A 26,477-nucleotide genomic window follows, 5' to 3' on the forward strand; every position below is an offset into this window, starting at 1 on the left:
AGGCTGTATGTGAATATTTAAATATAAAAACTCTTTTTGTAGGGAATGGTTGGAACTGGAATTGCCAATATCTTGGACCAGAGTTTGACACCCACACCTCTTGACTTAGCTCACTCCATGGCTGCCTGCTACTACCTACTCATCTTGTCTAATAAACCAAAGACAAAAAAAAGAATTTGACAAATGAAATAATATTTTTTAAAGACAATGCACCAAACCCACAGAAGGCGTTCCTTCACTAATGAAGTTGTTCTGCATCGTAGCATAACCCTTCACCTCAAGATTTCCTGCCCATCATCGCCTGCAGTCAACTTCTCTAGGAACTCCATGTGCACCGTGCCACAAGTGAAGATCGAAATGGAATCGGATTACAATGACAGCGATACTGACAGACACCCTCGAGACATGGGCAGCGAGACCACCTTATAGCTGGAGAAGTTTAGTCAAACTCTACTACACCCACTAACCCTCTAGAAGTAATGATTAACTGATAAAAAAGAAACTGTGTTCTCTTTAAAAGGAAATTGGATCAGAATGGCAGTGGGGCAAGCACCTCTAAAGAGACGGAAAAGATGCTTTCATGGATTTCCGGTGCTGTATGTCCTGGTATGAGAGGAAGCAAGACATGGACTAAACATGCACCAAACTGGTTTTGATGAACTCTTTCATTATCTAGAAACCCATTTGTGGGTAAACGTCAGTTTAACCTAAAGAACAGTTCATTTGTTTCCACTGTTTTTATACTACTTCACAGTTTTCCTTTATACACTTTGCTGATATATTGATAAAATGCTTTAGCATTCAACAATTTTGCAGTGGGTATAATAAGTCAAACATTGTCCCCCTCACCACTTTAAGCTTCCTGTTTGGCTCAACCCCTTTTCCACTTTTCCTTATGTCAGATAGGCACAGAGTGAGGGATACATATTAGGACTCACTGTGTGCCTTACTTTGATATGTTAAACAAGGTCCTCTGTGGAGGGAGAGTAGGTTGTCATAATGTTTAACAAAATGAAGAACTGGAGTGACAAAAAAGAATTTACTTCATGTTTCTTAAACTATGGTTTGGTTATGCACGGCCAGGGTGGCTGCAGTTTTTTGTTTCAACCCAATTTCTTATTTAGAAACCAATTACGGCTCCAACAACATTTTTCTGCTTCATTTTAGTGATTAACAACCCTTAGTTGCCTCTTTTAGTATTTAACAGATGCATTCTCTTTTTAGTTGTTTCTAAACCAGCAGTGAATTAACAAGGAGACACAAATGACAGGGCAGCCAGCATCATCTCGTTTACACCTGTCTATGTTCGTCAGGAAGTATGTGTGATAAAAGCATATTTGAAAAGAAATGGAAGTGAAAAAGTGAAGGACTGAGAAGTAGTAACCCACTCTTTCCCACAAATCATTTAAACCGATGCCACATTACGTGACTTCTAGTAGTTGGGTATGTCAGATCTGCCAACTACTATTCCTGATCTTGTCACTGGACCGTGTTAATTACACAAGTGATAGCCTGGCACATTTAGCAATTGTGTGACAACTTTCCAGCACAGTCGTGCTTGCCCCTTTTTCAGACAGCCAATACCATGCATTGTGGTACGTAAAACACGAAACAACAGACAGATAAGCTTCTCTTTTGTTTTTGAGGTACGAAACACCCACGTTCGTTATTCCTCATAACTTTATTCTGTGCATTGTACTTCCAAAGTAAGCATTCATCGGTTGTCAGCTCTCATGCATGCAGAGCACGCCAATACTTCTAAAAACAAAATCAAACCTGTCTGATTTTGTCGGGGATAACCACCAACTAGTTGAAGTGAGTTGCTGGGTTTGTCAGACTAAACAACAGATTTCCACTGGACCATGCCACTGATTGCCTCCGGTATGTCAGACTTGACAACTAGACTGCTAACAATGACTAACAATTTCACAGGATTGTGCCATGGACTGTCTTCGACTCACTAAGCTTACATAAATAAAGGCAATGACTGAAAATCACTGGAAAAGTCGCATAATGTGGAATTGCCTTAAGATATGTGAGTAGGTGTTAGAGGTGTTAGACAGTCTCCCTGCAGGAATATAGACCAACCAACACTTCTAAGTAGTCAGCTGTGATGCAATTTGATATCACGTGTGTCAGGCCTGTATAAAAACAAATCCTAGACTTGTGTCTTCCTTCTGTAATTGAACAAGTGCAGGTTTAATGGAATGATGTGTGCTTTGACCACAAGAATTGTCAAAAGAAGCTAAAGGTCTGGTGTGCCCTCAATGATTGATAAATAGTTGCTTTAGTTTCCTGGAGAAGAATTCACTTCCTTTTCGCTATTTAAATCAGGCTCAGTCTCTAGGTTGTCTTATATTCTTCGGTTGCCACAAGACCCTCAACATTTTCAGTTTGTGTAGGAGACAATCGCTCTTGACAGATCTTAAGATTCATAAAAATACTTTGTTCTAAGATTATGTAAGTCAAAGCAATGACTGAAAATCGCTGCAAAAGTCACCAAATGTGGCATGGCCCTTAGGTGATATTTTCATAAAAGATGTAGCAGAGTGGAAGTACTAACAAGCCATAAAACAATATAGCAAGTTCTATTATAAGCAAAGAATGAAGAGACTGGTCGATAAACAAAACCTGCAGCCACAGTGGCTCTCCAGGACTGAACTCAAGGACCCCTCTATCTTTAATCCCTTAATTCTACACAAAAAGACATACAGTATAAACGCCATTCTTCCCATAGTGCTCTAGGCTGACTGACTGTAAGTGTATTGCAACTGCCTTCTTCTAGATCCACCATTCATTCACCTCCACCATTAGATCCCCAACAAGCCCCACTCAGACTAAACAGGCTGTAATACAAAAACATGCATGTTAGCATTAAGTGTCTTTATTTTTGTATTTTTTTTTCTGTCAAAACTTGAACACGAGTTGTTTTGTATACTCTTTCACTATTGATAAGAAACTGGAAATGTTAGACATGTGTAACTGTAAATTATATATAAATATATATATATTGTTTATTAGATTTTACAAGGCTTGAGATCAAAGTATATCACTACTAAAGATTTGCAAATGGTCTCCAACTTGAAACTGTGTGTTATTTTACCGGGAATGGGTGCAGGGTGAAATATTGTGTGTGTCGGGGGTCCTCACAAATTCAACCCCCGAGGCAGTGTGGACAGGCACAGATGGCAGGTTGGGGTTTAGCCCTACTTTTCATTTCAGAGAACCAAAAGCTACAATCTTAATCTCTGGACGACAAAAATTCTAGTGCAACAATAACTAGCAGCCAGAAATCCACCAAAAGTGCAAATCTTGACCAACATTTAGAAAGCCGAAAATTCTGGTAACAAGCTGAAATGGTGTGCTGAGGTGCTTACAAGTCAAAAGAGGTTATGGTTATGTTGTGTATCATCTTGTGAGACCACGTGAGCGATACTGTGAGTTACACAACAGGAGTTATCAGGGAAAATTGATAACCGGCTATACAGAGAGACTGAAAAAGCGGACAGAAATTAAGAGACATGACAGTAGTGAGAATAGAATTTAGGAAAAGAAATAAAGTTGGTTCCTGCTGTTCCTAAAAAAATATTTCATATGCATTTTGTGCGATTGTCATTCACCCCAATACAATGGCCAAGAGCCCTTTCGTTAATTTAAAAGTGAGACCCTGTCTCAGAGGGCTTCTGGGTTGAGGGCTACAACCCGTTTTACTGGAGGAATCGATACAACAACATATTCACAAACTGTATCCTGCACGTTTTCAGTATGAATTGACGTGGACTATACAACACGAGATTTGTTTACGAACATTTGGATATTGCTTGCTACTGTCCAGCGTTGGTCCACCACACATGACACGACATTAAATATGTTTCAAGGCCATCGCTAAAAAGTAGCACATAAAAAGAATACAACTTTTCGGTGGACGATTCGTTTAAAGAGCGGGGACTCATTTATAAAACGTGGCGTTGGTTGGAGTGTGAAAATATGAGCATGCCAAAATCAGGAAAATGCGTACTCCAAAAAAAAACAGATTTTTACAAACATTTCTACACAATTTATCCTTTATAAATCACAATCACCTTGTAAATGTGCGTTCGTGGACACGCCTCGATGCTAATGAATCTCACTATGCTGCAGACGTTCATTGGCTGGCACAGCAGCCTTCATCATGACGCGCTTTGAGACCGCGCCACCGGCGTTCACGAGCATCCGCCTGCAGTACACACTTGAGCGCGCAAGATGACGCGTGGCTTTATAGCGCCAATCCTTGGCGCTCTCGAGTTTCTGGGAAAGGCGCCAGCGTCTGAGCGGGTAACCGGTAATACCTGTCACATGTAATGACACGATTGCTATTACAACGAATAGTATGGAACATATGAAAAACTGAGGTCTGCCAGAGCTAGTCTAACAGAGCCGCAAGCAGTGTACTTTTCATTAATGGGTTTACCTTTATTACTAGGGTGTTGTACCGTGTTAGCCATTATGAATGTAGAGAAAAGCCAAGCAAAATGACACCTTTTATTGGCTAACTAAAAAGATTACAATATGCAAGCTTTCGAGGCAACTCAGGCCCCTTTTTCAGGCAAGGGTTTACCTTATGAAGCTGCCGACTATGACTACTTTGTCTCTTCGGGGACTCCATAGAAAATGGGGCGAGATCTGTTTGTTCCAGGGGCGCGCACAACTCCAACAGAGTTTGTATGTGTTAGGTTGGCAGCATCAGCGTTGCCGCACACACCACATGACAGACCACCCGGATTGGGACCCTAGTGCAGCCGTGCAACGGAAGACATCACAGCACCACCCTGGAACATCCATCCATTCACCTATCCATTATCCAACCCACTGTATCCTAACTACAAGGTCACGGGGATCTGCTAGAGCCAATCCCAGCCAACACAGGGCACAAGGTAGGAAACAAACCCTGGGCAGGGCGCCAGCCCACCACAACCCTGGAACAGTGTACGCATTTTAAATGTGTTTTAATGTATGCGTTAGTTGTGTGCAAAATGGTTTATTTTAATGATTGGATTCATTTCCTTCAGTTCACCAAAATGGTTTGAATCTTTAAAACTCTTATTCGTTCACTTTATGAAAGCTATATTCTAGTTTAAAATGTAGAATGTTGTTTATAACAGTGTAACAACTTTAACAACCAAACAATATAAAAGGCAAGCAATAAAATAAGTAATTTGCACATGATAGTAATAATAATAGTAAATCCTCTTTATTGAATTCTGACAATAAATAAAATTTCAACAATAGGAAAACATTGTACAATCCCATAATAATAATAATCCTCTTTGTTGAATTAAGTAAAATAAACTTTCATCAATAAATAGAAAAAAACAATTGTACAATTAGAACCTTAGAATAGTGCGCACATCACCATAAAACTTTCTGATGCAATCTCCCATACATATATCATCAGTGAACTGAACTGAGATTCAGTGTACTGTGAGTCTCTTGTCTGCAGTTCATTCTTCAGTTCAGTACACAAACTGATTCTTTCGGTGAACTTGTACAGAGTACAGTACTGCAAGTCTCTTGTCTTGTCTACAGTTTGTGAATGAACTTGCAGTGGTTCTCCAGTAGGGGGCATACTGGTTCATTCAGTCAGTCAGTATGTGTAGTACAACGGTCATAGTCATTCAGTCAGAGTGACCAATAAATAGGAGGTGCTTGGTGTCATCTACCATGTCAGTCATTGGCTAGTTGTCATCATGACTGTTTTGCTGAAACAGTTTACTGATAGGCTATTTCCCGAAGACAGCAGCCATCAAAATAAAATTAAGATGATAGCTCCTGACTGTCACGGAATGCAGCATAAAACGTAGCACGCACTGTGCATACCTCGATAAGATTCATTCTTTCATGTCATTATACTGCTGTCATTGTCATTTTACATTTGTTCAGAGAGTAAGACAAGTCCGAAAGAACTAGTTTGTTCAATCATTGCATATCACTAGTATGTGTTATACTAAGTGGCAATAAACACAGAGTACTCTTCATACCAGTCTGCTCTGCTTTGTTACTTTATTAACGACTAACATGCAAACCAACACACAGATCAGTTACATTGGTGGCAGCTGTTACACTAGTTTGCCTCTTAATAAATTAATCAGTAGTTGACCGAGGGTACGGAGATGTGATCTTTGTCAGCCTCAACTTGGCATCACATATGAATTCTGCATTAATAGAATATAACAAATTACAGTTAACAACAGCAGCTTCGTTCTTGCTATATGCCCTTTTTTCAATATCAATACATTAAAGTACTCTGATTACGTTTGGGGAACCGGACACTGTTGCAAATTGCCTTTTGATGTTGGCAAAATTTGTTTTTAATGTACACCCATCCCATATAAAAACTGAATGTAGCACCTCTACAGTTAGCTGATGGCTTCCAGTACAGCTTGAATGATGGAGTGAAGCTTGGCTGAGATATTCCAAACCTGTTGGCCAGTTCCCATAGAGTGACTGGTAGCCGAAATAAACTAACAAAAACGTAAAAAATTCTTTAGTGCAAATACACAGAATTAGCCTTCTTAAACGAAAACTGAAATGCATCATATTCAACACGTTTGAGGTTTAATATGTTTGTCACATTAACACGCATTATAATAATGAGTCGGTGATATGAATTATAATTATTATAATTCAGCTGGGGCGGCACGGTGGCGCAGTGGTAACGCTGCTGCCTCGCAGTTAGGAGACCCGGGTTCGCTTCCCGGGTCCACCCTGCGTGGAGTTTGCATGTTCTCCCCGTGTCTGCGTGGGTTTCCTCCGGGCGCTCCGGTTTCCTCCCACAGTCAAAGACATGCAGGTTAGGTGGATTGGTGATTCTAAATTGGCCCTAGTGTGTGCTTGGTGTGTGGGTGTGTTTGTGTGTGTCCTGCGGTGGGTTGGCACCCTGCCCGGGATTGGTTCCCTGCCTTGTGCCCTGTGTTGGCTGGGATTGGCTCCGGCAGACCCCCGTGTCCCTGTGTTCGGATTCAGCGGGTTGGAAAATGGATGGATGGATGGATGGATAATTCAGCTGTTATTATAATATGATAATAATACATATGAGTCATCATTTAGCTGGTTTGCCTGCATTTCCCTACTTGATCAAGGGTGGCATCATTTCCCAGTTTCTCCAAAATGTTGTGTATGCATGTGTCAGATTTGTCATGAATATGCACATTCCTTCCGTCAAGTTTTCTTTTCTAAATCCTGATGTTTGTGTGAGAAGTTGCGTACACATATTTCAAGTTCATTTTGTGTGTTCACAAGCTTTATAAATAAGGCCCCTGAAAACAAGAATTGGGCAATATGTATTTTTTTGGTAATACTGGGCATCTCAAATCCACACCTGAGTGTTACTTCAATGTGTTTGTTACACCAGACTCCCATTCTCTTCTGCCTTACAGGTTTGCATACTGTTTCCATCTTTAAAAACTATAACTAAGCAATATGGTTCAATAAAGATATTACCACATACAATTCTGTCTGTGCAGTGATGTGGCACAGTGACCTGCACCCTGTGTTTAAATCTAGCACCCGGTTATTGTCTGTGTGTAGGCTGCATGTTCTTCCCATGACTCTTATGGGTTTGCTCACACCTCCAAAGACTCGCACATCAGGATTATTAGCAGGTGCCTGTTCTTTCAAGTGTGGCTGTGTAGGCCTTGCAATGGCTGATGCTGCCAGAATCGGTTCTGGACCCCATGGCTCTGATATGGATTAATAGGATTTGATAATGTAACTTGATTAAATAAGATGACATTTGTCCCTTCTCTGCATGAGATGTCAGCAGTAGGACTTCAGCCAAGGGAAAATACCTTTGTGCCCCGTTGACCTTTCAGGCTTCAAACTACAAGGGTGTGACATACATAGCAGGCGGTCTTTCTCTGAGCCTTGCTACATTCAATATTCCCATTAAATCCTGTTGCTACCAAACACAACCAAGCAAATTAATGGCATGACACCATTTATCTCTGCTCAGGAATTCATTCAGGACACCACCTTACTCTCAGACACTCATCCTTCCTGAAACAGTAGCAGCCAGACTTGAATTTGGGACCTCTGGATTGCAGAACAGCCTTTCAGTTAATGGAGGTAAAGGAAAGCTCCCTTTGTTACATTAACTACTGCATGGGAGCCACTTATTAAAACTCTCTTGGAAGAGAAATCAAGTGAAGGACTGACAATTAGTAATTGAATTTGCTCCACAAATCATTAAAGCCAATGCCACATTATGTGACTTGTAGTCACTGGGCATGTCAGACTTGCCAACTGCAGTTGGAGAGCTCTTCACCAAATTACAAGATCGAAAGTCACTACCCATGTCACATTTAGTGACTGTTGTACACCCTTCCAGTACCATCGTGCCCACCTGTATTTGTGACAGCCAATAATGTGCTGTCTGATGGAACTGGCCCTATATGAAGGGTTAACAAATGTGGTGTCTGATGGAACTGGCACTATATGAAGAGTTAACAGCTACATCAACTTCACCTGCAATCCCTTTTTTCTTTCCCCGATTCTGTCAAGGTATGTAAAACAAAAGGCATCAGACAGACTAGCTTGTCTTATTTCACCTTATTCCTTGTCGCTAACCTTCGCTGGATGAGCATTCATTGGCCGTCAGCTGTCAGGCACATACAGCTGACCCCTACGCCTAAAGAGTTAGTCAGAGCAAGTCGTAGACTAGTTGGGAGTTGCTGGGTATGTCAGACTAGACAAATGCTCTTGACAGGAGTGTACTGCCAGTGACTTCCTCCGATTCCCCACGATCAGGTAAATGAAGGCTATGACGGAAAACTGCTGGTGAAGTCGTTTAATGGGACATGGGCTTTAGATACATTTTAGAGGTGTCTGTATGTGTAATTGTAATGTGTAATGTGTAAAGAGGGTACAGAACTATAAATACCTGGGAGTGCAGCTGGATGATAAATTGGACTGGGCTGCCAATACTGATGCTCTGTGTAAGAAAGGACAGAGCGGGCTGTACTTCCTTAGAAGGCTGGCATCCTTCAACATCTGCAATAAGATGCTGCAGATGTTCTTCTATCAGACGGTTGTGGCGAGCGCCCTCTTCTACGCAGTGGTGTGCTGGGGAGGCTGCATAAAGAAGAGGGACGCCTCACGCCTGGACAAACTGGTGAGGAAAGCAGGCTATATTGTAGGCATGGAGCTGGGCAGTTTGACATCTGTAGCGGAGTGACGGGCACTGAGCAGGCTTCTGTCAATCATGGAGAATCCACTGCATCCACTAAACAGTGTCATCTCTAGACAGAGGAGCAGCTTAAGCGACAGACTGCTGTCAATGTCCTGCTCCACTGACAGACTGAGGAGATCGTTCCTCCCCCCACACTATGCGACTCTTCAATTCCACCCGGGGGGGTAAACGTTAACATTATTCAAAGTTATTGTCTGTCTGTACACTTGCATTGTTATCACTCTTTAATTTAATATTTTCTTTATCAGTATGCTGCTGCTGGAGTATGTGAATTTCCCCTTGGGATTAATAAAGTATCTACTGTATTCTATCTAATTCCAAGTGTTTATGAAGAAGAATTTTGACATTTCTAAAGTATTAAAATCTCACTGTTCAGCATAAAGTACCACAAGCAGAAAGCACAAAACACAATTATCAGACCGTCTTGTTCTTGTTCCATTCAAATTTATTGAAGGACAGGCTCTCTTACAAAGTATAAAACTCTGATCCATGTAATACTCAAATGCACCATTCAAGTTATTCCTGAGACCTGCCATTTTCTAGTGTCTCCCATACTGCTGTCTTCACATTCACAGCAACACAAATGTGATTTTTTTTCCCTCTGAATCTGCAGCACTCATTTCCCGACTAGACTCACTTCTTTTTCCAAACATTACCATCATGTGGGAATTAATTCTTTTCATGAGTGGAAAAATTTAGCTGCCACTGTAACAGCAAATAAATATTAGTGTGAAGATTTTTTTTTTTTTTGCAAAGGGCATTAAGCTGAAAGCAAACCCAGGCAGACATTCTCTAAGAACTCATGTACCCCTAAGCAAGATGACAGGGCAGAGAGAAGCAGTGGCAGAAAATGCTGAATCATTTAAGCCCCCTCCTCCCAACATACATACAGCTACCTCCGTTCGGTCTGTCGAGTATGTAGCACCTCTTGCCTTCTGCGCAAATTATTATCTCGCAGAAAGGCCACATTATGGAGCAGCAGGACAAGGTGGTGCTGAGCACCATGCCAGTCCAGTAACTCAGGACTACAAATGCTAATGTAGCCTCTAAACCTCCAAATATAAATATGATCTTGCCAAAAAAAATTAAAGTAAAAAAAAAAAATTAAAATATTTAAATAAGTTATTGCAAATATCGGCCTTTGGCATTTCTCTGGAGGAGTGATTTATTTTGGAATGTTCAGGCTTTTGTATCAAGCAAAGTCTTGTTAAGATGTGACAGGATGGAGGGCTGCCGATTTTGGGAGCAGTTTTTTAGCAGCAATGATGGTGTTCTTCATCAGCATGGCCACAGTCATGGGCCCCACTCCTCCAGGGACTGGTGTGATGTAACTTGCCTTCTGCTTCACACCTGAAAAAGAAGGAAGGGTCATGGCATTATAAATACTCTGAGCGTGTCAACAACTGAATTAAACCTTGAAGAGCTCTCTACCACTTTTGTCAATTATGAAGGGCCAAGCTCTGGCCCTGTCCTAAAGCAGATTTCATTCTCCTTGATTTTACCATTTCCTACTGTACATATAGAGCCCATAGAAAATCCTACACCTTTGAAATAGTCACTTTCATCTTACAGCTTGATCTCAAAACCCATAAAAATATCTTTTTCCAGCTTTAACCTTCAAGCAATAAAAAACTAGAACAACAAGGTTGGAAAAGTGATCCGTCCCCTGCATTTTTTGCTTTAATGACAGACACCAGTCTGTATGGATGTATCTCGATCAGCTCTGTTCACCCAGATTGAATGATGCTTGCCCATTCCTCCTTGCAGAACTGTTCAAGATCAGACAGATTTTCTGGTGAGCAACAATGGACTGCTCTCCAAGTCTTTCCACAAATTTTCCTTCAGATTTCAGTCAAAGGTTTGGGTTGGCCACTAAAGTGCATTCACCTTCCAATCTTTAAGCCACTGTGTTGTGTTTTTTGGTGGTGTGTTTAGAGTCGTTGTTGTGCTGGAAGATGAACCATCTGCCCATCTTCAGCAGTCTATCAAACGGTTGCAGGTTTATCTTAAGAATTTGGGTATAACAGGCAACATCCATTTTCCCACCAACACTGACTAACTGCCCAGTCCCCACTGAAGAAAAACACCCACCCCAAAAAACATTGTTGCCACCACTATGCTGGTGCATTTTGGATAACGTGCTGTGTTTGACTTTCACGAATTATTTCACTTAGAATTTAGTCCGAAATGTTCAATCTTTGTCAGTCCGTCTGCTGCATACCACCACAATCTTCCAAGCATAAACAAGACTCAGTGTGGCACTTCTTCAGAAGAGGCTTCTTTCTTGCCACAACGTCATGTAAGGCCAGCTTTGTGTAAAGCTTGCGAGATCTTTGTCTCATGCACAGACCAACCAATTTCCACCATGAACACTTTTAAGTCCTTCAAAGTTGGTGCAGACCTCTTGGGACCTTCCCTGGTCAATATCCTCCTGGCTTTCTCATCCAGTTTGAATGGACAGCCCAACCTGAGCAAGGTGTTGGTTGTGTCATTCACTGTCCACTTGCTCTGAACGGAACTCAGAGAGAATTAAAATCTTAGAAATCTTTTTTGTATAATTCTCCTGACTTGTGCCTTTCCACAACTTTATCCTAGAGCCCTTTTATAACCAATTTTTCTATCCATGATAAATTCTTTGCATTGCCATGGACTTTAGTAGCCTGCTGTGTGCGATCTGGAGAGACATTGGTTGTATCTGTGCAAGTGGCTACTCAAAGGGGCTGATCACTTATCCAAACTAGGTATTTCACCAATTAAAATTTTAATAATTGTTGGAAGTTTTTTTAAAAAATACTAATTTTCACTTTGAAATATAAATGATGTATAAATACAGTTGAAAGTAGTTACATTTCATTTATTTTCATTTCTAGGGTTTAAAGTGACAAAAGGTAAGGATTCGATGAGTTTCTCTAGGCACTGTAGCACATCACAGAGCAGTTCTTACCTGCTACACATAGTGGTTAAATTAAAAACCTGACACAACAGTACTTAATGTGTACGTGCCTATCCCGGACAGTACAGAAAAATGCCTCATCAATAAATAGTTTTGAAAATTTATGAAGTGAACTCACAAAAGTACACCGAAAACCTGAAAGTCCCTACTTGTATATTTTAGTTCCCTTCTTTGATGTTTGTAGCAAAGTATTTGGCTGCTCAGCAAGCAGACAGTGACTGCTGTTGGATATCTTTGGAGCTGCTGTTGGATATCTTTGGAGCTGCCCTTGTATATCAGTGCCTATCATTGTGTTTAGTGGTCCAACATGTAGGATGTCAACTTTGAGTCTGATTCAGCTGCCTGCAGCTCTGATAAATTATGAGCTAAACTTGAATGTCATGCTAGCCTCACCAAAATACTCCTGTATATATGACAAGCAATGCTGCAACAGCTTTTCAGAACAATCTGAAACATGCAGGAGGGTTTAACTCCAGAAAAATGTGCTCTTTCAAAGGTAAGTGTACATGAATTATTTTTATTAAATGGATTTGTTACATCTGTTCAGCTAGACAAGACCATTACTGTTTAATATTAAGATTTCAATGTCAAGTCCTACTGCTTTCTTTCCAGGTATTAAACTAGCAGATTTTTTTTCTATGTGTGAAGTGCTGCACAAATCACTTCACTACATTACAAGTACATTTAACATAGGAAACAAATTATAACAATTGTGACACATCTTACATTATTGTTTAATATACTGTCCAAAAGGAAAATAAACTTACCTTCAAAGTCAACATCCCCTACGAGTTTAGGCTTCCCAGTGACTGGGTCCTGTACCCTGTTAATCCCAACATCAATCACAGCTGCACCCTCTTTAATCATATCTGCAGTGATCAGGTTTGGGATTCCTGGAAGAAGAAATATAAAAAAATAATTAAATTATTACATTTTACAACAGTCATGCTTTTTGATAAAGAATCCATTCATTTTCTGATCCCACTTAAACAAATCAGGGTTGCAATGGGCTGGAGCCTACACCAGCAGTATCAGCTGTAAGTGAAACTCCAAGCATTGTGACTAGTCCTTTACGGTGTGGGCCGTTCTAGAGTCACCAAACTGCCTTAGCTACATGGCTTTGGCTAGTGGGAGTAAAACCAGAAAAACTGGAGAAGAGCCCACATTGACACAGGGATGACTGCACACCCTGAGAACAACCAAGCTAAATTTTTAACCCACTCTCCTTGTGATGTAAACCAGTAGTGCTAACCACATATTCCCACATTTGAAAAGACATGAATGTTATACTAAATGTAAAAATATATTCAATCATCTAGAATGAGTATTTTGTTTACTATAAACATATATTTTAGTTCTGGACTAGAACATTAAAATCCTGAATGTCAACTACCATATATGTTCGTGAAAAATCGATCATGAAATCAGACCCCGACTTATACGCCCATTCAAAAATGAGACACTTATTTTTTATTTATTTTTTTTTTTTTTACATCTTCTTGCCTCCTGCAATCTCGCATCAGCTTCTCAGACGCATCGAATTTTGTTACAGCAGTGCAGTTACCAATTTCTTTCGCTATTTCAACATCATTTAATTTAAAATCAGCTTCACATTTCCTTCTGATCAAACGCTCCATCGTCGATAAGGGATGCTCTTACGATAAAGGTGTATGAGGGTGTGAGATACAAAAAAAACACAAAACAGTGCAAGCGTTGCTTCGGAATAGTTTGGGTATTACCGTGCGGTCAAGTAGGCACAATAGAGAGAGACAGCGCGAGCGAGAGAGAGAGGTTAGGAGCACGTGCTGATACAGCACATTACCGCTCTCACATAGAAAACAAAGGCTGTGTGCTCCGTGGTTACCCTCTCAGGTAGCATATCATAATCCCTTGTACCAATAACATGAGTTTTCCGCATTTGACTTGTAAGACCGACATTATAAAATACCAGAATATATATTGTAAAATCAAGTCCCAATTTATCCGCGAGTATATGCGGTAATATAAAACCAACTAATAAAAGAATCTGCTTTTAACCATTTGCAGAGACAGGGGTGGTGTTCTCTTGTTTTGTCAAATTTCATATATGTGAATTTATCATACAAGTATCAATATTTTGTACATCTTTTTTACGATTTTAAGGTTATCATCTTAAATTTTACTTCCTTGGGATTGTCAAGTGTATTTTACCATAGGTCCTTAAACACTGAGGCACATAATAAAGCCAGGACACTACAATGGCTTTCCATTCTGGTCTCAACTAAGGAAATGTTCTGTGCACAAAAGATGTTCTGTTCAGTACAACTTTAACAACAAAAAAAAAAAAAAAAAAAGGCCAGACATTAATGAAGTAAATGCTTATGTCTACTTGAGTGCAGTTATGACTGCGTACTGATGGGGCCCTGACCCCTTCTGTGATCACGTTCAATATGCATGCTAGAAGCCCTTTAATTGTGGTGCTTCTGATGCAATGTTCATTACAGTGACTGGCCCTGCTCTACTCTCAGATTGAATTGTACAGCTTAGTAGAACCAGAAACTATTATATATTACCATCCACTAGATCTCACTTTGGGAGATTACTGCAGTGTAGGCAGCAAGAACAAATGGCTAAGGCACTGGGCTTAAAACACAAGGCTGCCGATTTAATCCTTCTGGCTCACCTACACTCTGCACAAACCACTTTTCCTGTCTTGTTTCAATTACATAAAAGTAGAAGGAAACAGTTATTTTAATACTCCTTGGGGTTATGCTCAATAAAGAAAAGCAACATATAAAATAAAGGCTGTTCTTTGGGGGGGGGGGGGGGCAGGAACTATTTTAATGCGGAGGGGTGGCTCTGAGGCTAGGGGATCTGCACTGGCAATTAGAAAGTTGCCAGCTCGATTCCCGTAAATTCCAAAAGAGACTCTGCTCTGTTGGTCCCTTGAGCAAGACCCTTAACCTGCAATTGCTGAGCGCTGTGAGTAGTGAGAAAAGTGCTACATAAATGCAAAGAATTATTATTATTATTATTATTATTACCTGCTGCTGCCACAACGATGTCTGCAATTTTTGTGTGCTGTCTCAGCTGTTCCTTTGGAGTGTACCGGTGGGAAATTGTTACTGTAGCATCCCCTAAAAGAAACAGAAGAAATGTTAGAATGATTCAAGTCTCTGAATTCACAAAATATTTCTCTCAGGAACACTAAACATTTACTTCAAATGGGGCTTGGTTTTGGCACTCAAAAAACACACCCAATACTGGGTCTGGACATACCCTACAATGGGTAAAACTGTGCTAGTGGTGTAATATGGGTATCAAACCAAGAGGCAATGATCAAAAAGAGGTTTTTCTCCCCATAATTTGCAATATGTAAATACTGAGGTATTCTGTGATGTAAGGATTCATATCCCAGGTCTTTCTTGCGTGGAGTTTGCATGTTCTCGGATTTGTCTGCATGGATTTCCTCCCACAATCCAAAGAGCAATGGAGATTAGGTGGACTGGTGATGCTAATAAAGTGGCCCATGTTTGTGTCTGTGTACTCATCCTGCCTGGGGATTGTTCCTACTTCATGCTTCATTCTACATGTTCAACCCTCAAAGCTAGAATACTTGTAATTTTTTAAAGCCATGATAGTGTATGTGACTAACCAACTTCCATGGTAGGCCTCACTGCAAGTCATATGCAATGCTGGACCAACTTGCATCTCAGCCTGACAAATTATTAACTTCCTCAATATCTCAAATATTTTGTTAAATATATATCATTCTATCACTGTCAAAAACACTTTAGATATATGTGAATTTGTTGGATTCTTAAGATGTATAAAAAAATAATGATGAAAATTGTCCATCAGAGTGAATTGGGATTAAGGAAAAACTGTCATATTGAATGCAAACAAATAAAGAGAAACGTACCTCCTGGTCTTTCATGACGTCCATCAGTGTGAAGCAACATGGCGATTGGCATACCGACGTTCTTAGAGCGACCAGCAACAACCACATTCTTCCTAAAGTTGGGATCCCTGTGTCCAAGAAAAACACAGTCTTTTTTATAGTTTCATGTCTACTTAAGATTGTAAACAAGCGTTTCCAATGTGGAGAATGGTCAGCAGTCTTTTCACTGCTCCTCTTATAACCCCAGCACACAAGCAGAGTAAGCCTACCTGTGCGTTTGATGATCTCCCATACCCCCCACGGCGTGGCAGGCAACATGGTGGTCTGATCGAGGCACATTTTTCCAACGTTGACTACATGAAAGCCATCCACATCCTTCCCTGGTGTAACAGCATTGCATACTTTGCGCTCATCAATGTGCTCTGAAAACACAAAAATCAGGACAAAGGTGTATTAGTCAGTGTGGTCCTCCTTTTTAAGTAACAGCAGCAGCCTGGCTTAACTGCACAAGAGAAATAGGTTAACAGCACCTGCTCGTACTGTTAATACTGAAATGCACATTATTGTATCTAGTAGTCCCATTTATCTTGCAATTGAATGAAAAGTGACATCACTTGGTCTCAATTATGTGTTCACAGTGAATTCTGAAAACATGTCTGAAAAGGATGTGTTATTTTAACAATGTGAAGTGATTAAACTTCATGACAAAATGAAAATCCCCAGGGACTCGTATTCATGCATGTGGAGACTCCAGCATAAGCACTAACATGAGGTGTGTTTATACGCACACACCATACTGGGATGAGGCAAGTAAACTGGATCTTGCGCGTGTCCACTTAATGGAGGGCTCATTTGGCAAAACACTCCGATATCACAAACATGTGGTAAAAAAAGATTAAACATCAACAGCTGCCGTTAGGCCGAAAACAAGCATGGAGCCTGTGTCTCCAGAGATTGTGCTGCTGAGCACTGCATTGTACGTTCAGCTCATCTACATAAATTTAGTAATTTGTGAAATATTGATACAGATTATTTCAACCAGGAGAAAGATTAATATGATCGCCCAATCATTGGCCTCAGGAAATTTTATTCTGCTGGATACCTCCACCACTGTCCAAAATTAATGAGCATATTTGAGCATTTCATTTTAATATTGAAACGCACATTACTGTAACTTTACTGCTACTGTGACTGCTTGATGCGCAGACCACGTAACCTGGTCAAGGGTTACATGCTCGCATTATCAGTGTTAACCCGGCTTCTCAAAGACCAGTATCCCAGTTTCTCTGAAAAAAGGGTATGCAGTGCATAGAATTTTTGAAACCAAGTTTCTGTGAATAACGCACCTAATGATAGATGATGGCTCTTTAAAAAGAGAAGAACGTGGGCAATGTCAATTCAGCCTGTAGTAATCACCTGTGAAAATGCTTCAGCAAGATGTGAGTTCAACCATAACAGGGGTCCTCAGATGTCTACCATGGTGGCAGAAAGGCATCAAACAGCAGGAAGACTTTGTATACTTCTATTAATTCCTACTCACAACTTTATTGAAATGTAAAATGTAACGTGTCCATGAAAGTGAGCCAGGCATACCTGGAAGAGGGAGCTGCACCAACAGGCCGTCTACGTTACAGTCATTGTTTAGCTTGTGGATGAGCTCCATAAGTTCTTCCTCACAGCAGGTGGAAGGTTTCAGAATGGTTTCGCTACTAATTCCTGCCATAAAGAAAGGAAGCAGAGAAATAAATAAAATAAATAAATATATACAAACCAGTCACCGCCCTTCCCACAATTCCACCAGTGCTCCCAACTGATAAACACTACAACATGATGTTTGCTCAGGGTGTTCACATACCGGCAGACTGACAGCCAACTGTTATCAGCAGAGAGCACACTGGGCTGAGCAGCTCCTCCAAGCTGATGCCAGGCTCACAGCTCCTAGCTTATGTGCACTGGCTTTTGTTGGCATTGTTTTATTATTATTATGTATTAGGCTTTTAACAACTACTTGGAAATACTATAATCAAGTGACAGGAAAAACAAATACATAATAATGAAGGGCACCAAGAGAACGCCTAAACAGTTCTACCCTTGAGACAGATTACATAATTATAATTAGATATTTTGTGACCCACAAGAACTACAGAACTGCTCAGAACTACAGGGAGAAATGGCGGTTTAAAGCCAGCATCCTTAAACACCACTCCACACTGCTGTCAGTACAATTCCAGAAGATCCAGGTAAGATTTCAAAGAGTGTGATTAGTGAATACGTATCCGTGTCCTGGCAATGGCCAAAACAAACAGGAGTGGCTTACACTGATCCCATATCTAGCAAACAGTGCAGTAGAAAATAAGAATCTACCTTCTGGTCACATCTAGACTCATAATCCTAGACAGCTTTATAAGAACAAGACGGTATAAACTGTTGTTTTTTTTTTTGTTTTGTTTTTTTTTTAAATCACATTGTACTGATGTATACAAAACCCAAGATCAGGACCTGCCACCACAGGAGCTCTCCCTTAATGCTAGCAGACAAGCAATACAGACACCTCTTTCTAATGGGATCAATATCACTAGCTGGATTTATTATTCTCTCTACTGGCTTAATGACCATTTTCTGAGTTCACTCAGGTTTCCGCCCTCAAATAGGGTTTTGGACCATACATTTTTTTACAGCTGGATGCCCTTCCGTTAGTTGTCATTCACGATATGCAAGAGCAACTGCGACTTTCCTTTATGTGCAGGTCACAGTGTAAGGACAGCTCTGTAAAATTAATGATCAATCAATGAGTAATTAACAAGATAAATGGATATTTAAGACAACAGCAGCCATTGACTTTCTTCAGGCTGTCCCTCAAATGTGTCTTCCCATCTCTGCCACTTCTTTTCTCACTGGTCAAACTGCACTTCTCTCCAAAATGTTCTTCATACAAGAAAGCTTGGTAAGCTGCTCCACTCAGGACCACTTAGCTGGTTTGACTGCTCCAGTCTCAATACCCCAATGCAGGCTCACTTCTCCACCAAAGACAGACACTTAATGTCATCTGGAGGGCTTGTACTTGCCTCCATTCTAAGTTACATTCTGAATTGTTAGAAAATATACTCCCAAACTAATGCATCATAAAAAACAAGATGCATGGTGTTTACTTGCCACTCCTCGGCTATGTCAGTCTTTATATTTTCAGACAGTCTGTTCTTTTTGAAAGTACCGTTCAACCTGCATTTATAACTGGGATCAGCGGGTTACATAATGGGCACATCTGGCAGGCAGCACACGAATGTTCTTTACTAGTCCTTGATTTACCATAACAAATGCCATAGCACAGACTTACCTACATCGGCGGCTGCTTTGGTTTTGTTCAGCACGTAGGAGTGACTTGCCGGATTGTCCCCTACGAGGATGACACTTAGGTGTGGACGCCGGTTGCCAGAACTAACCCACTGCTCCACCTCACTCTTGGCTTCCTGTCGGATCTGACGTGCCAGTTTTCTTCCCGAGATGACAACAGCTTCATGTCTGGAAAATAAACACAACGTATATATTGAGGTAATCTCTGTTTAACATTCTGTGACAGTGACAGCACATCCCAACATATTCTACTACATTAAATGATTTGCTATCACAAACCATGGCCTCGTTCTTGTGTAATTAAATCATTTAAATTCTTTATAGTCATTCCATTCCACGTTGAACATTCATGGTCAAAAGTGCTTATGGGCGACTTTTGCTGAAACGAGATATCAAACCGTCAACACTCCCAGTGCTTCAGGGACACGAAAAAATCCCCCATAAACTATGAGGATGATCTGTACTGGTAAACTTCCACTCTGCATATGGCTAAAAGCAGCAGCAGGTCAATTATAATGTAATAAACATATGGTGTAAGACGTTGTGACAAAAATGCTTTACCATACTTAATTAGACAGCCACCAACTGTCCCAGCGATGCCATAGTTATTTAAGTCCCCAGCAACCAACCAGACTTGTAAACTTTGAAACTGGATGACTGCCACCTCTCACTTAGCTTTTCGTGGAAAGGGGGTGGTCCCACACTGTAACTGGAAACCCTGCCAAGCACGAAAAAGGAATCCAAACATTGATGGCGGACATTCCTGCATTTAACCTGTTTGTTCCCAAATGAGGGTTAATGTCAGTCCCTAGTGCAGAGCAATACCAGCTTGGTCACAGCAATCAAAACATTCAGGTGTAGAAGCAGTCAGTGCCCTGTACGCGACAGTCAGACAGGAACGACACTCACTGTAAGAGACAGCTACCAAAGGCTCTACCAGACACACTCATCTAAAGCCTCTACTTTACAGATATGTAGCTTAAACCTTCAAGTGGTAGAAAAAATTCAAACACTGAGATCCCAGATTATCACTTGAATGAGTTCATAAACTGGGGGAGACATTTAATAAGTGCTTTACACACTATAAAGCTTTTCCTGTTGCAACTGCCAACCCAAAATGTCTTCCACCACTGTTTTTATAAAGTTACATAAGGAGAAGCACAGAGGCGTGTGAAGAGCTGACACACTGCTAGAGTTATGGTTTCCAGGGCAAGTCCTGCTCTTCAGCCACTCACCATGCATACTTCTAACAACTGGGTTAATGGTCATTTTTCATGTTCACCTCCCAAATCGCTTATGTAGCTTGGATGGCAATCTATTTTTTTTTATTTTTTGAAATTAGGTGTAGCATTAATGGTGTGATATAAAACACAGATTAATGTATCATGTTATTCAGCAATCTCATCTGCACAACAGCATACTTCCACCCATCATTTTTGATTGATAGATAGATAGATAGATAGATAGATAGATAGATAGATAGATAGATAGATAGATAGATAGATAGATAGATAGATAGATAGATAGATAGATAGATAGATAGATAGATAGATAGATAGATAGATACTTTTTATATCCCAAGGGGAAATTCACAAGTTTACTAAACCAACTAGTTCCAATTAAGTGTTGAAAGGAACCAAATCCATCATCAAAGAAGGAAATGCAACTTATGACATAAATGAAAAAGCAGTCCATTATCAGGCACACTCACTAATTGTGTCGTCTACCTAACCAACATAGTGCTAGAAAGAAAACGAGATTTCTCAGATTTAAACACTGGGCACGTTTAGCAGTTTCTTCATATAATGCTGTTAGATAAGGAGCAGCACCGTTCCATTTAAGCTTCCCAACCCAACCCTGTTCACACTACACTGAAAGGCGAAATCCCTCGAATGCTCCCCAGTTCACACCGTGAGGCAATCAGGTGAAGACAGCAAAGTCAGAGCAACAGGGTGCCATGCAGAAGGCATTTGTCCAAATGACTATGTGTGTTATTCTCCCTGAACTGCTGCTTACACACCAACCCATGCAAAAACAATTCAGAGGAAAGATCTGGAAATTACAGCATTTTAAAGAGACTTCGGGACATTCTAGACGGCCACAATTGGCAACCATTGTTTTCTCACTGTAACAGAATTCCAAAATGTTGCGAGGTTTTCATGTCAAACTAAAATGTACAAGAAGGAAAAACAAAACACACACAAGGAAGAGCAATTACAGAAAGGAAGAGGGAAGTACATATTTAAAACAAAAAAAAAAAAAACAAGAAGTGCATTTCCTATCACAAGTACACAAGAATGCTTTGTTTTTTGTCTAAACATATAAATACACTAGAAATTAACACAAGTGGTATGACAGCATAGTGGTTATTGGAAATGTTCCATTAAGCCACAAGGAAAGAACCAAGCCTGGAGATTGGGTCAGTTTTCATACACCAAATAACTTAACCCGTATGTATTTTGGCAGTGGAAGGAAAACTAGAAAACCTACAAGAAAATAAGGAGAATTTTCTAAAGAAAATATAATTATTAATAAGATGTAAACTACCAAAAGAGTGAGATATTAAACATTCCTAGTAGTATTTGGTATTTTTATTCTGGTTTATTGCCTGTTTCCAATTCAAAGCTTTGTGTTCCCTGCATTTACCATTATTTAGTGTTTTATGTGGATATTATTTGTTCCCAATGTTGTATATGCAAGGCTTTTTATTGTGAATTTCTATGAAGTGCTTCGATCATGGGAAAAGCGATATATAATTAAAATTCAACATTATTATTGAAAATAAAAGCTCCAGCTAATACCCAAAAGGTATATATTGTGCATTTGATCCTGACATAGTATTAAAATTAAGTACTTGTTTAACTATTAATAACTTACACCACACCCACGAGTTATGCATGTGTATGTAGCTACAGATAGTGTTTATCAATATTCAATGCATTTTTCATATTAAATAGTATGATCACAAAAAGTTAAATGAAAAAAAATCAAAACCTCTTTAAAAAGAAAAGCATTTAAAACCCTTAGAAATGCCGTTTTAAATCGATAATCGCACAGAAATACTGGAAAGCAAAAAAAAATGGGAATGAAAACAATGCATCATCAATATATTGATTTGCAGATTATTGACATTATGGGAGAGGAGTTGGGTATGGGTTTACAGTGCAAGTTACCACCCCTCCAAAGGCTGTTTGATTTACGAGGTGGCCATTCGCCACGAAACGAGAAGCTCGAGTTGCCGACGCAAACCACCTCTAAGATTTCATCATCCAGTGTGCAGTTCCACAAGCGGGCCACTAGGGGCGCATTCACACTGTTGTTTAAACAGGTCCCCAATGTATAAAATTTACACTACAACAAATACTTCACTGCATTTGGAATAAAAAATGAAATGATTATAAATATTGGACACGACCATCTGTTGCCAAAAACGGGTCACTTTCTGTAGATAATAATACGAGGTATTTGGAACGCGGGCACACGAGGTGTTAAAACAGGAAGAACGACTCAATTTGTAACACAACCTTTTTAAGACACATTATGAAGGCGGCAGAACATCAAGGCTGTTCTTGATCCACAGGTGCGTGGTCTGTTAACCAGCAGTGGCGATTAGATGGCCAGCATCTATTCATTTCCAGAGAAACAAATGACACGCCTCAAGTCGCCCGATTATTACATTTGTATGGCCACGTTCTCTGTGCCCTCTCGTTTATAAAACCACTGGAACCTTTAGTTGTTCCGAAGAAATCAGCGATTGATCGGGATGCTCTTTTATAGCACATGTTCCAGATAATTCCAACCACTCTCACGCACACAATCCCCCAGACATGACCAGTGGCTGATCCCTTCTCCCGAGAGGCACACTTACCTGGCAGCGGAGAGGTGCAGGCTGCACACCTGCAGGTGGCTGAGCTGACAAAGTGATCTGATGTGACGAAAAGTTGCTGCCATTGCGCTAATATTTTTTTACTATTATGTGCGCGAGTTCTTGTAGCTGAACAGCGTTAGGCACCAGAAGCCAGCAGTACACCGCACCTCACTTACGCCGATCGGAGAGGAAAAGGCTCGGCGCAGAGAGATTTTACCCGTCAGTGACGTCAATGAAACCAGATCGCCGGTGGAGACACACCTCCTGCGTCATCAAATACCGCCTACTGTGCTTTCCATTTGTTGGCGTAAACGCCCCGCCCATACAATGTGCTCTGGAGGCTCCGCGGGGCTTAATCGGTGGTGAAGGTTGTGAGTGCAGGTCATCTGTTAGGCTGCTGCTCATTGTCTGAAGAATTTGACCTTGTTATTTTCTGTGTCAGAAAGCTGGTCTAGCAGTGGAAATATATATCTGAAGTTAATTGATTTTACAGAAAGCACAGTCAACGCAGGGTAAATGTCAAAATAAATACTCATGATCAATAGAAAACAAATGTAATAATCAACTACCAAAAAAAAGCAATACAATGAACAAGGTAATATCAAATGAAAGCATATTGCAAAATTATTTTAGATTGTTGTTTTATAGCAAATTTCTTCTCCACCTATTCATCCATCCATTTTCATATTTAATCTAGTTATGGGTCATGGGTCATGTAAGCACAAAGAGATAGAAATACAACGGCCCTGAGTAGAATACCATGATGGAAACCTGCTCTATTGCAGCATCACTGGCTACCAACCCTATGTGCTACCCATTCAGAATAAAGTACCAGAAAAAGAATAGTTCCAATATAAAGAAGAGTATGGATTGCAGTGGCTCAGTGAACAAATGGATGACAGTGTTAAATTGCTATTGGGCAAGAAATGAAACAAAAAGAGAACGTTAACTGTCTTTTTTTTTAAAACTTCATATTATAATAAAGGAGACCAACAATAAAACAGCATTACATTTACATATTTTTGTTTGGCAAGCATTCTTATCCAAATTGGCTTACAAAAGAGGTCAACATAATTGAGGAAACCTCAAGTTAGGTTTATAAAACCTGCTGTACACATTTCTACACAATTTACCCTTTAAAAATCACAAACACCTTATCAATGTGCATACATGATCGCATCTCGAACGATGACGCCTGGAAACATCCATATTGAAGCATGCTAATCAGCCTCATACATATGCATTCACAATGCTGCAGGACCTCATTGGCTGGTAGAGCAGCCTCCCACCTGACACATCGAGACATTGCCACCTGCATTCAAGAGTGGACTGTGCTCCACAACCTATAGAGAGAGATCAAATGTGGCAGTGCCTCTCCTCTGTGTTCTGCGATCCAGGGAAAGGCACAAGGTGCCAGAATCTGAACAGGTAGTCACTGTCACCTGGCACATGTAGTGACGTGATTGCTGTTACAATGAATAGTACAGGCCATATGAAACACTAAGGGTTCAGCCAGCAATCTTACCAACTAGCCATTCACCACATGCAGCACCATCATATCTGTCAAAGCTACTTTGCCTAAAAATAAGAGAATCACGGGTTGACTCAGATCACTCAGCTAGGAGCTAGGATGTTTGTGGAATGTCACTGTTTACTGTTAACAAAAGCCAATTCAATCCTGCTAGATGCCCTTATTGCAACATGAGTGCAGTAAATTGCTCTGATTATGTTAGGAGAACCGGACACTGCTGCAAATCATTTTTTTGTGTTGGCAAAAACATGTTATGATGTAGTGCTTTGCTGGTCATATAATGACTTCCGGCACAGTGTGCATGTCAAAGGGAAGTTTAACTGAGATATTCCTGACCTGTGGCTAGTTCCCTGAGAAGTGACAACAAATAGCTTATATAAACTGATGAATTACCAAAAACGTTCTTCAGTGCAAATATGTAGTACAGTACTGGCCTTCTTTTTGTGTATTGTATTCATCATTTTTGAATATGTTTGTCACGTCAACACACATTATAATAACTGCTTGGCGATATGAATTATTATGCATGGAACTAGTCATTTAGTTGGTTTGGCTGCATTTCCCTACTCGATCAATGGTGTTGTCCTTTCCCTGTTGTTCTGAACTGTTGCGTAGGCATGGGTCAGAATTGCCGTAAATAAACCATACGCATGTTCCCGTTTGCGTAAGAAGTTGCACACTCACAAATTTCAGCCTTTTTGTGCGTAAGCAAGCTTTATAAATGAGGCACCAGGGCTATCGTGCAGAAAACCTGTTTACTCTTGCAAGCCACTTCTTACACAAAAGTCGGGATTTATAAAACATGAACATGTCGTGGAACTGCCGTGAAGTTACGAAAAGTTTTGACCATCTGTAACTCCTACGATGACGATTTTGGTGTTGGCATTTTATCGATTTCCTGGCTCTATGACAATGAAGTGGGCAGGAAATCTTGTTTAATTTCACATTTCAATGACGCGTTAGTCACATTTTGACGCCTGTCCATCCATCCATTCACTTTTCAGATCTGTAACTGAACAGGGATTGCATGATTTTTACGTGATGGTGTCTATAATGTAAGTGCCAATTCAGCGCAAAACTCCACAAAGCTGGCCCTAGGACGTCTAATCATCTTCTAAGTCAGACATCATCACGGAGAAAGATAAAGATGCCATTACGGATATTTAAATAAAAGAAAGCGTTCGGTTTTGAAGTTTGTTTGTCTGCGTATTTTAATTCTGGTAAAGCAAGCACTTTCTTAATTCAACAAGGTTAAGAAATGCACGCATAGCGCAACATTCGGGTGCAACTTTCTCACATAGTTAACTGATGTGAAAGTTGTGCGTTTTCTGCCATTTGTTTCCTTCATCAATGAGACAGATGTAACAATTTAGTTTCACCACAGGGGTATGTGTGATGTGATGCAGATGTTTGCATGGACCAGACATAAGCTGCAGCCACACGCACTGTCCTTTGAATCACTTGTACCAACTACTGACAACCTTTTTGCCGACAGGAATGTGTTTCGAGAGACTAGAAGAGGAAAGTTCTGAATACAACATATTCATGCTGAAACATCCTCATATCAAACTAAATTAAAGACAGCGAACTCTCCTGTAATTGAACAGTATTTCTCAAGTCGTTTATCAACATACCAGTAAAAGTTGCTTTGGGCAGGACCGATGATAG

General features: G+C 40.3%; 2 protein-coding genes and 1 long non-coding RNA gene across 3 annotated transcripts in view; 2 read left to right on the plus strand and 1 right to left on the minus strand.

Annotated features, from left to right (window-relative positions):
* Window positions 1-1,592, plus strand: part of slc4a5a (solute carrier family 4 member 5a) — a 154,558-nt gene extending 152,966 nt beyond the window's left edge. The window contains 1 exon segment of the mRNA XM_051928758.1: window positions 264-1,592. Coding sequence (XP_051784718.1) covers window positions 264-429 — 166 coding nt within the window. The 3' untranslated portion in view covers window positions 430-1,592.
* Window positions 1,593-8,676: 7,084 nt separating this feature from the next.
* On the plus strand, window positions 8,677-9,804 carry LOC127528810 (uncharacterized). The gene is made up of 2 exons (XR_007935453.1): window positions 8,677-8,883; window positions 9,549-9,804. It is a non-coding gene; the product is annotated as an uncharacterized LOC127528810 (long non-coding RNA).
* On the minus strand, window positions 9,651-23,480 carry LOC114649205 (bifunctional methylenetetrahydrofolate dehydrogenase/cyclohydrolase, mitochondrial). Its single transcript, XM_028798683.2, is given in 9 exon segments — window positions 9,651-10,576; window positions 12,947-13,072; window positions 15,203-15,295; window positions 16,081-16,170; window positions 16,173-16,187; window positions 16,329-16,481; window positions 17,653-17,775; window positions 19,394-19,578; window positions 23,279-23,480. Coding segments are annotated over 9 exon segments (1,011 nt in total). The 5' UTR covers window positions 23,362-23,480; the 3' UTR covers window positions 9,651-10,433.
* Between the last annotated feature and the right edge of the window lie 2,997 nt (window positions 23,481-26,477).

This window comes from Erpetoichthys calabaricus, chromosome 1, assembly GCF_900747795.2.
Source record: "Erpetoichthys calabaricus chromosome 1, fErpCal1.3, whole genome shotgun sequence".
Classification (NCBI taxonomy): Eukaryota; Metazoa; Chordata; class Cladistia; order Polypteriformes; family Polypteridae; genus Erpetoichthys; species Erpetoichthys calabaricus.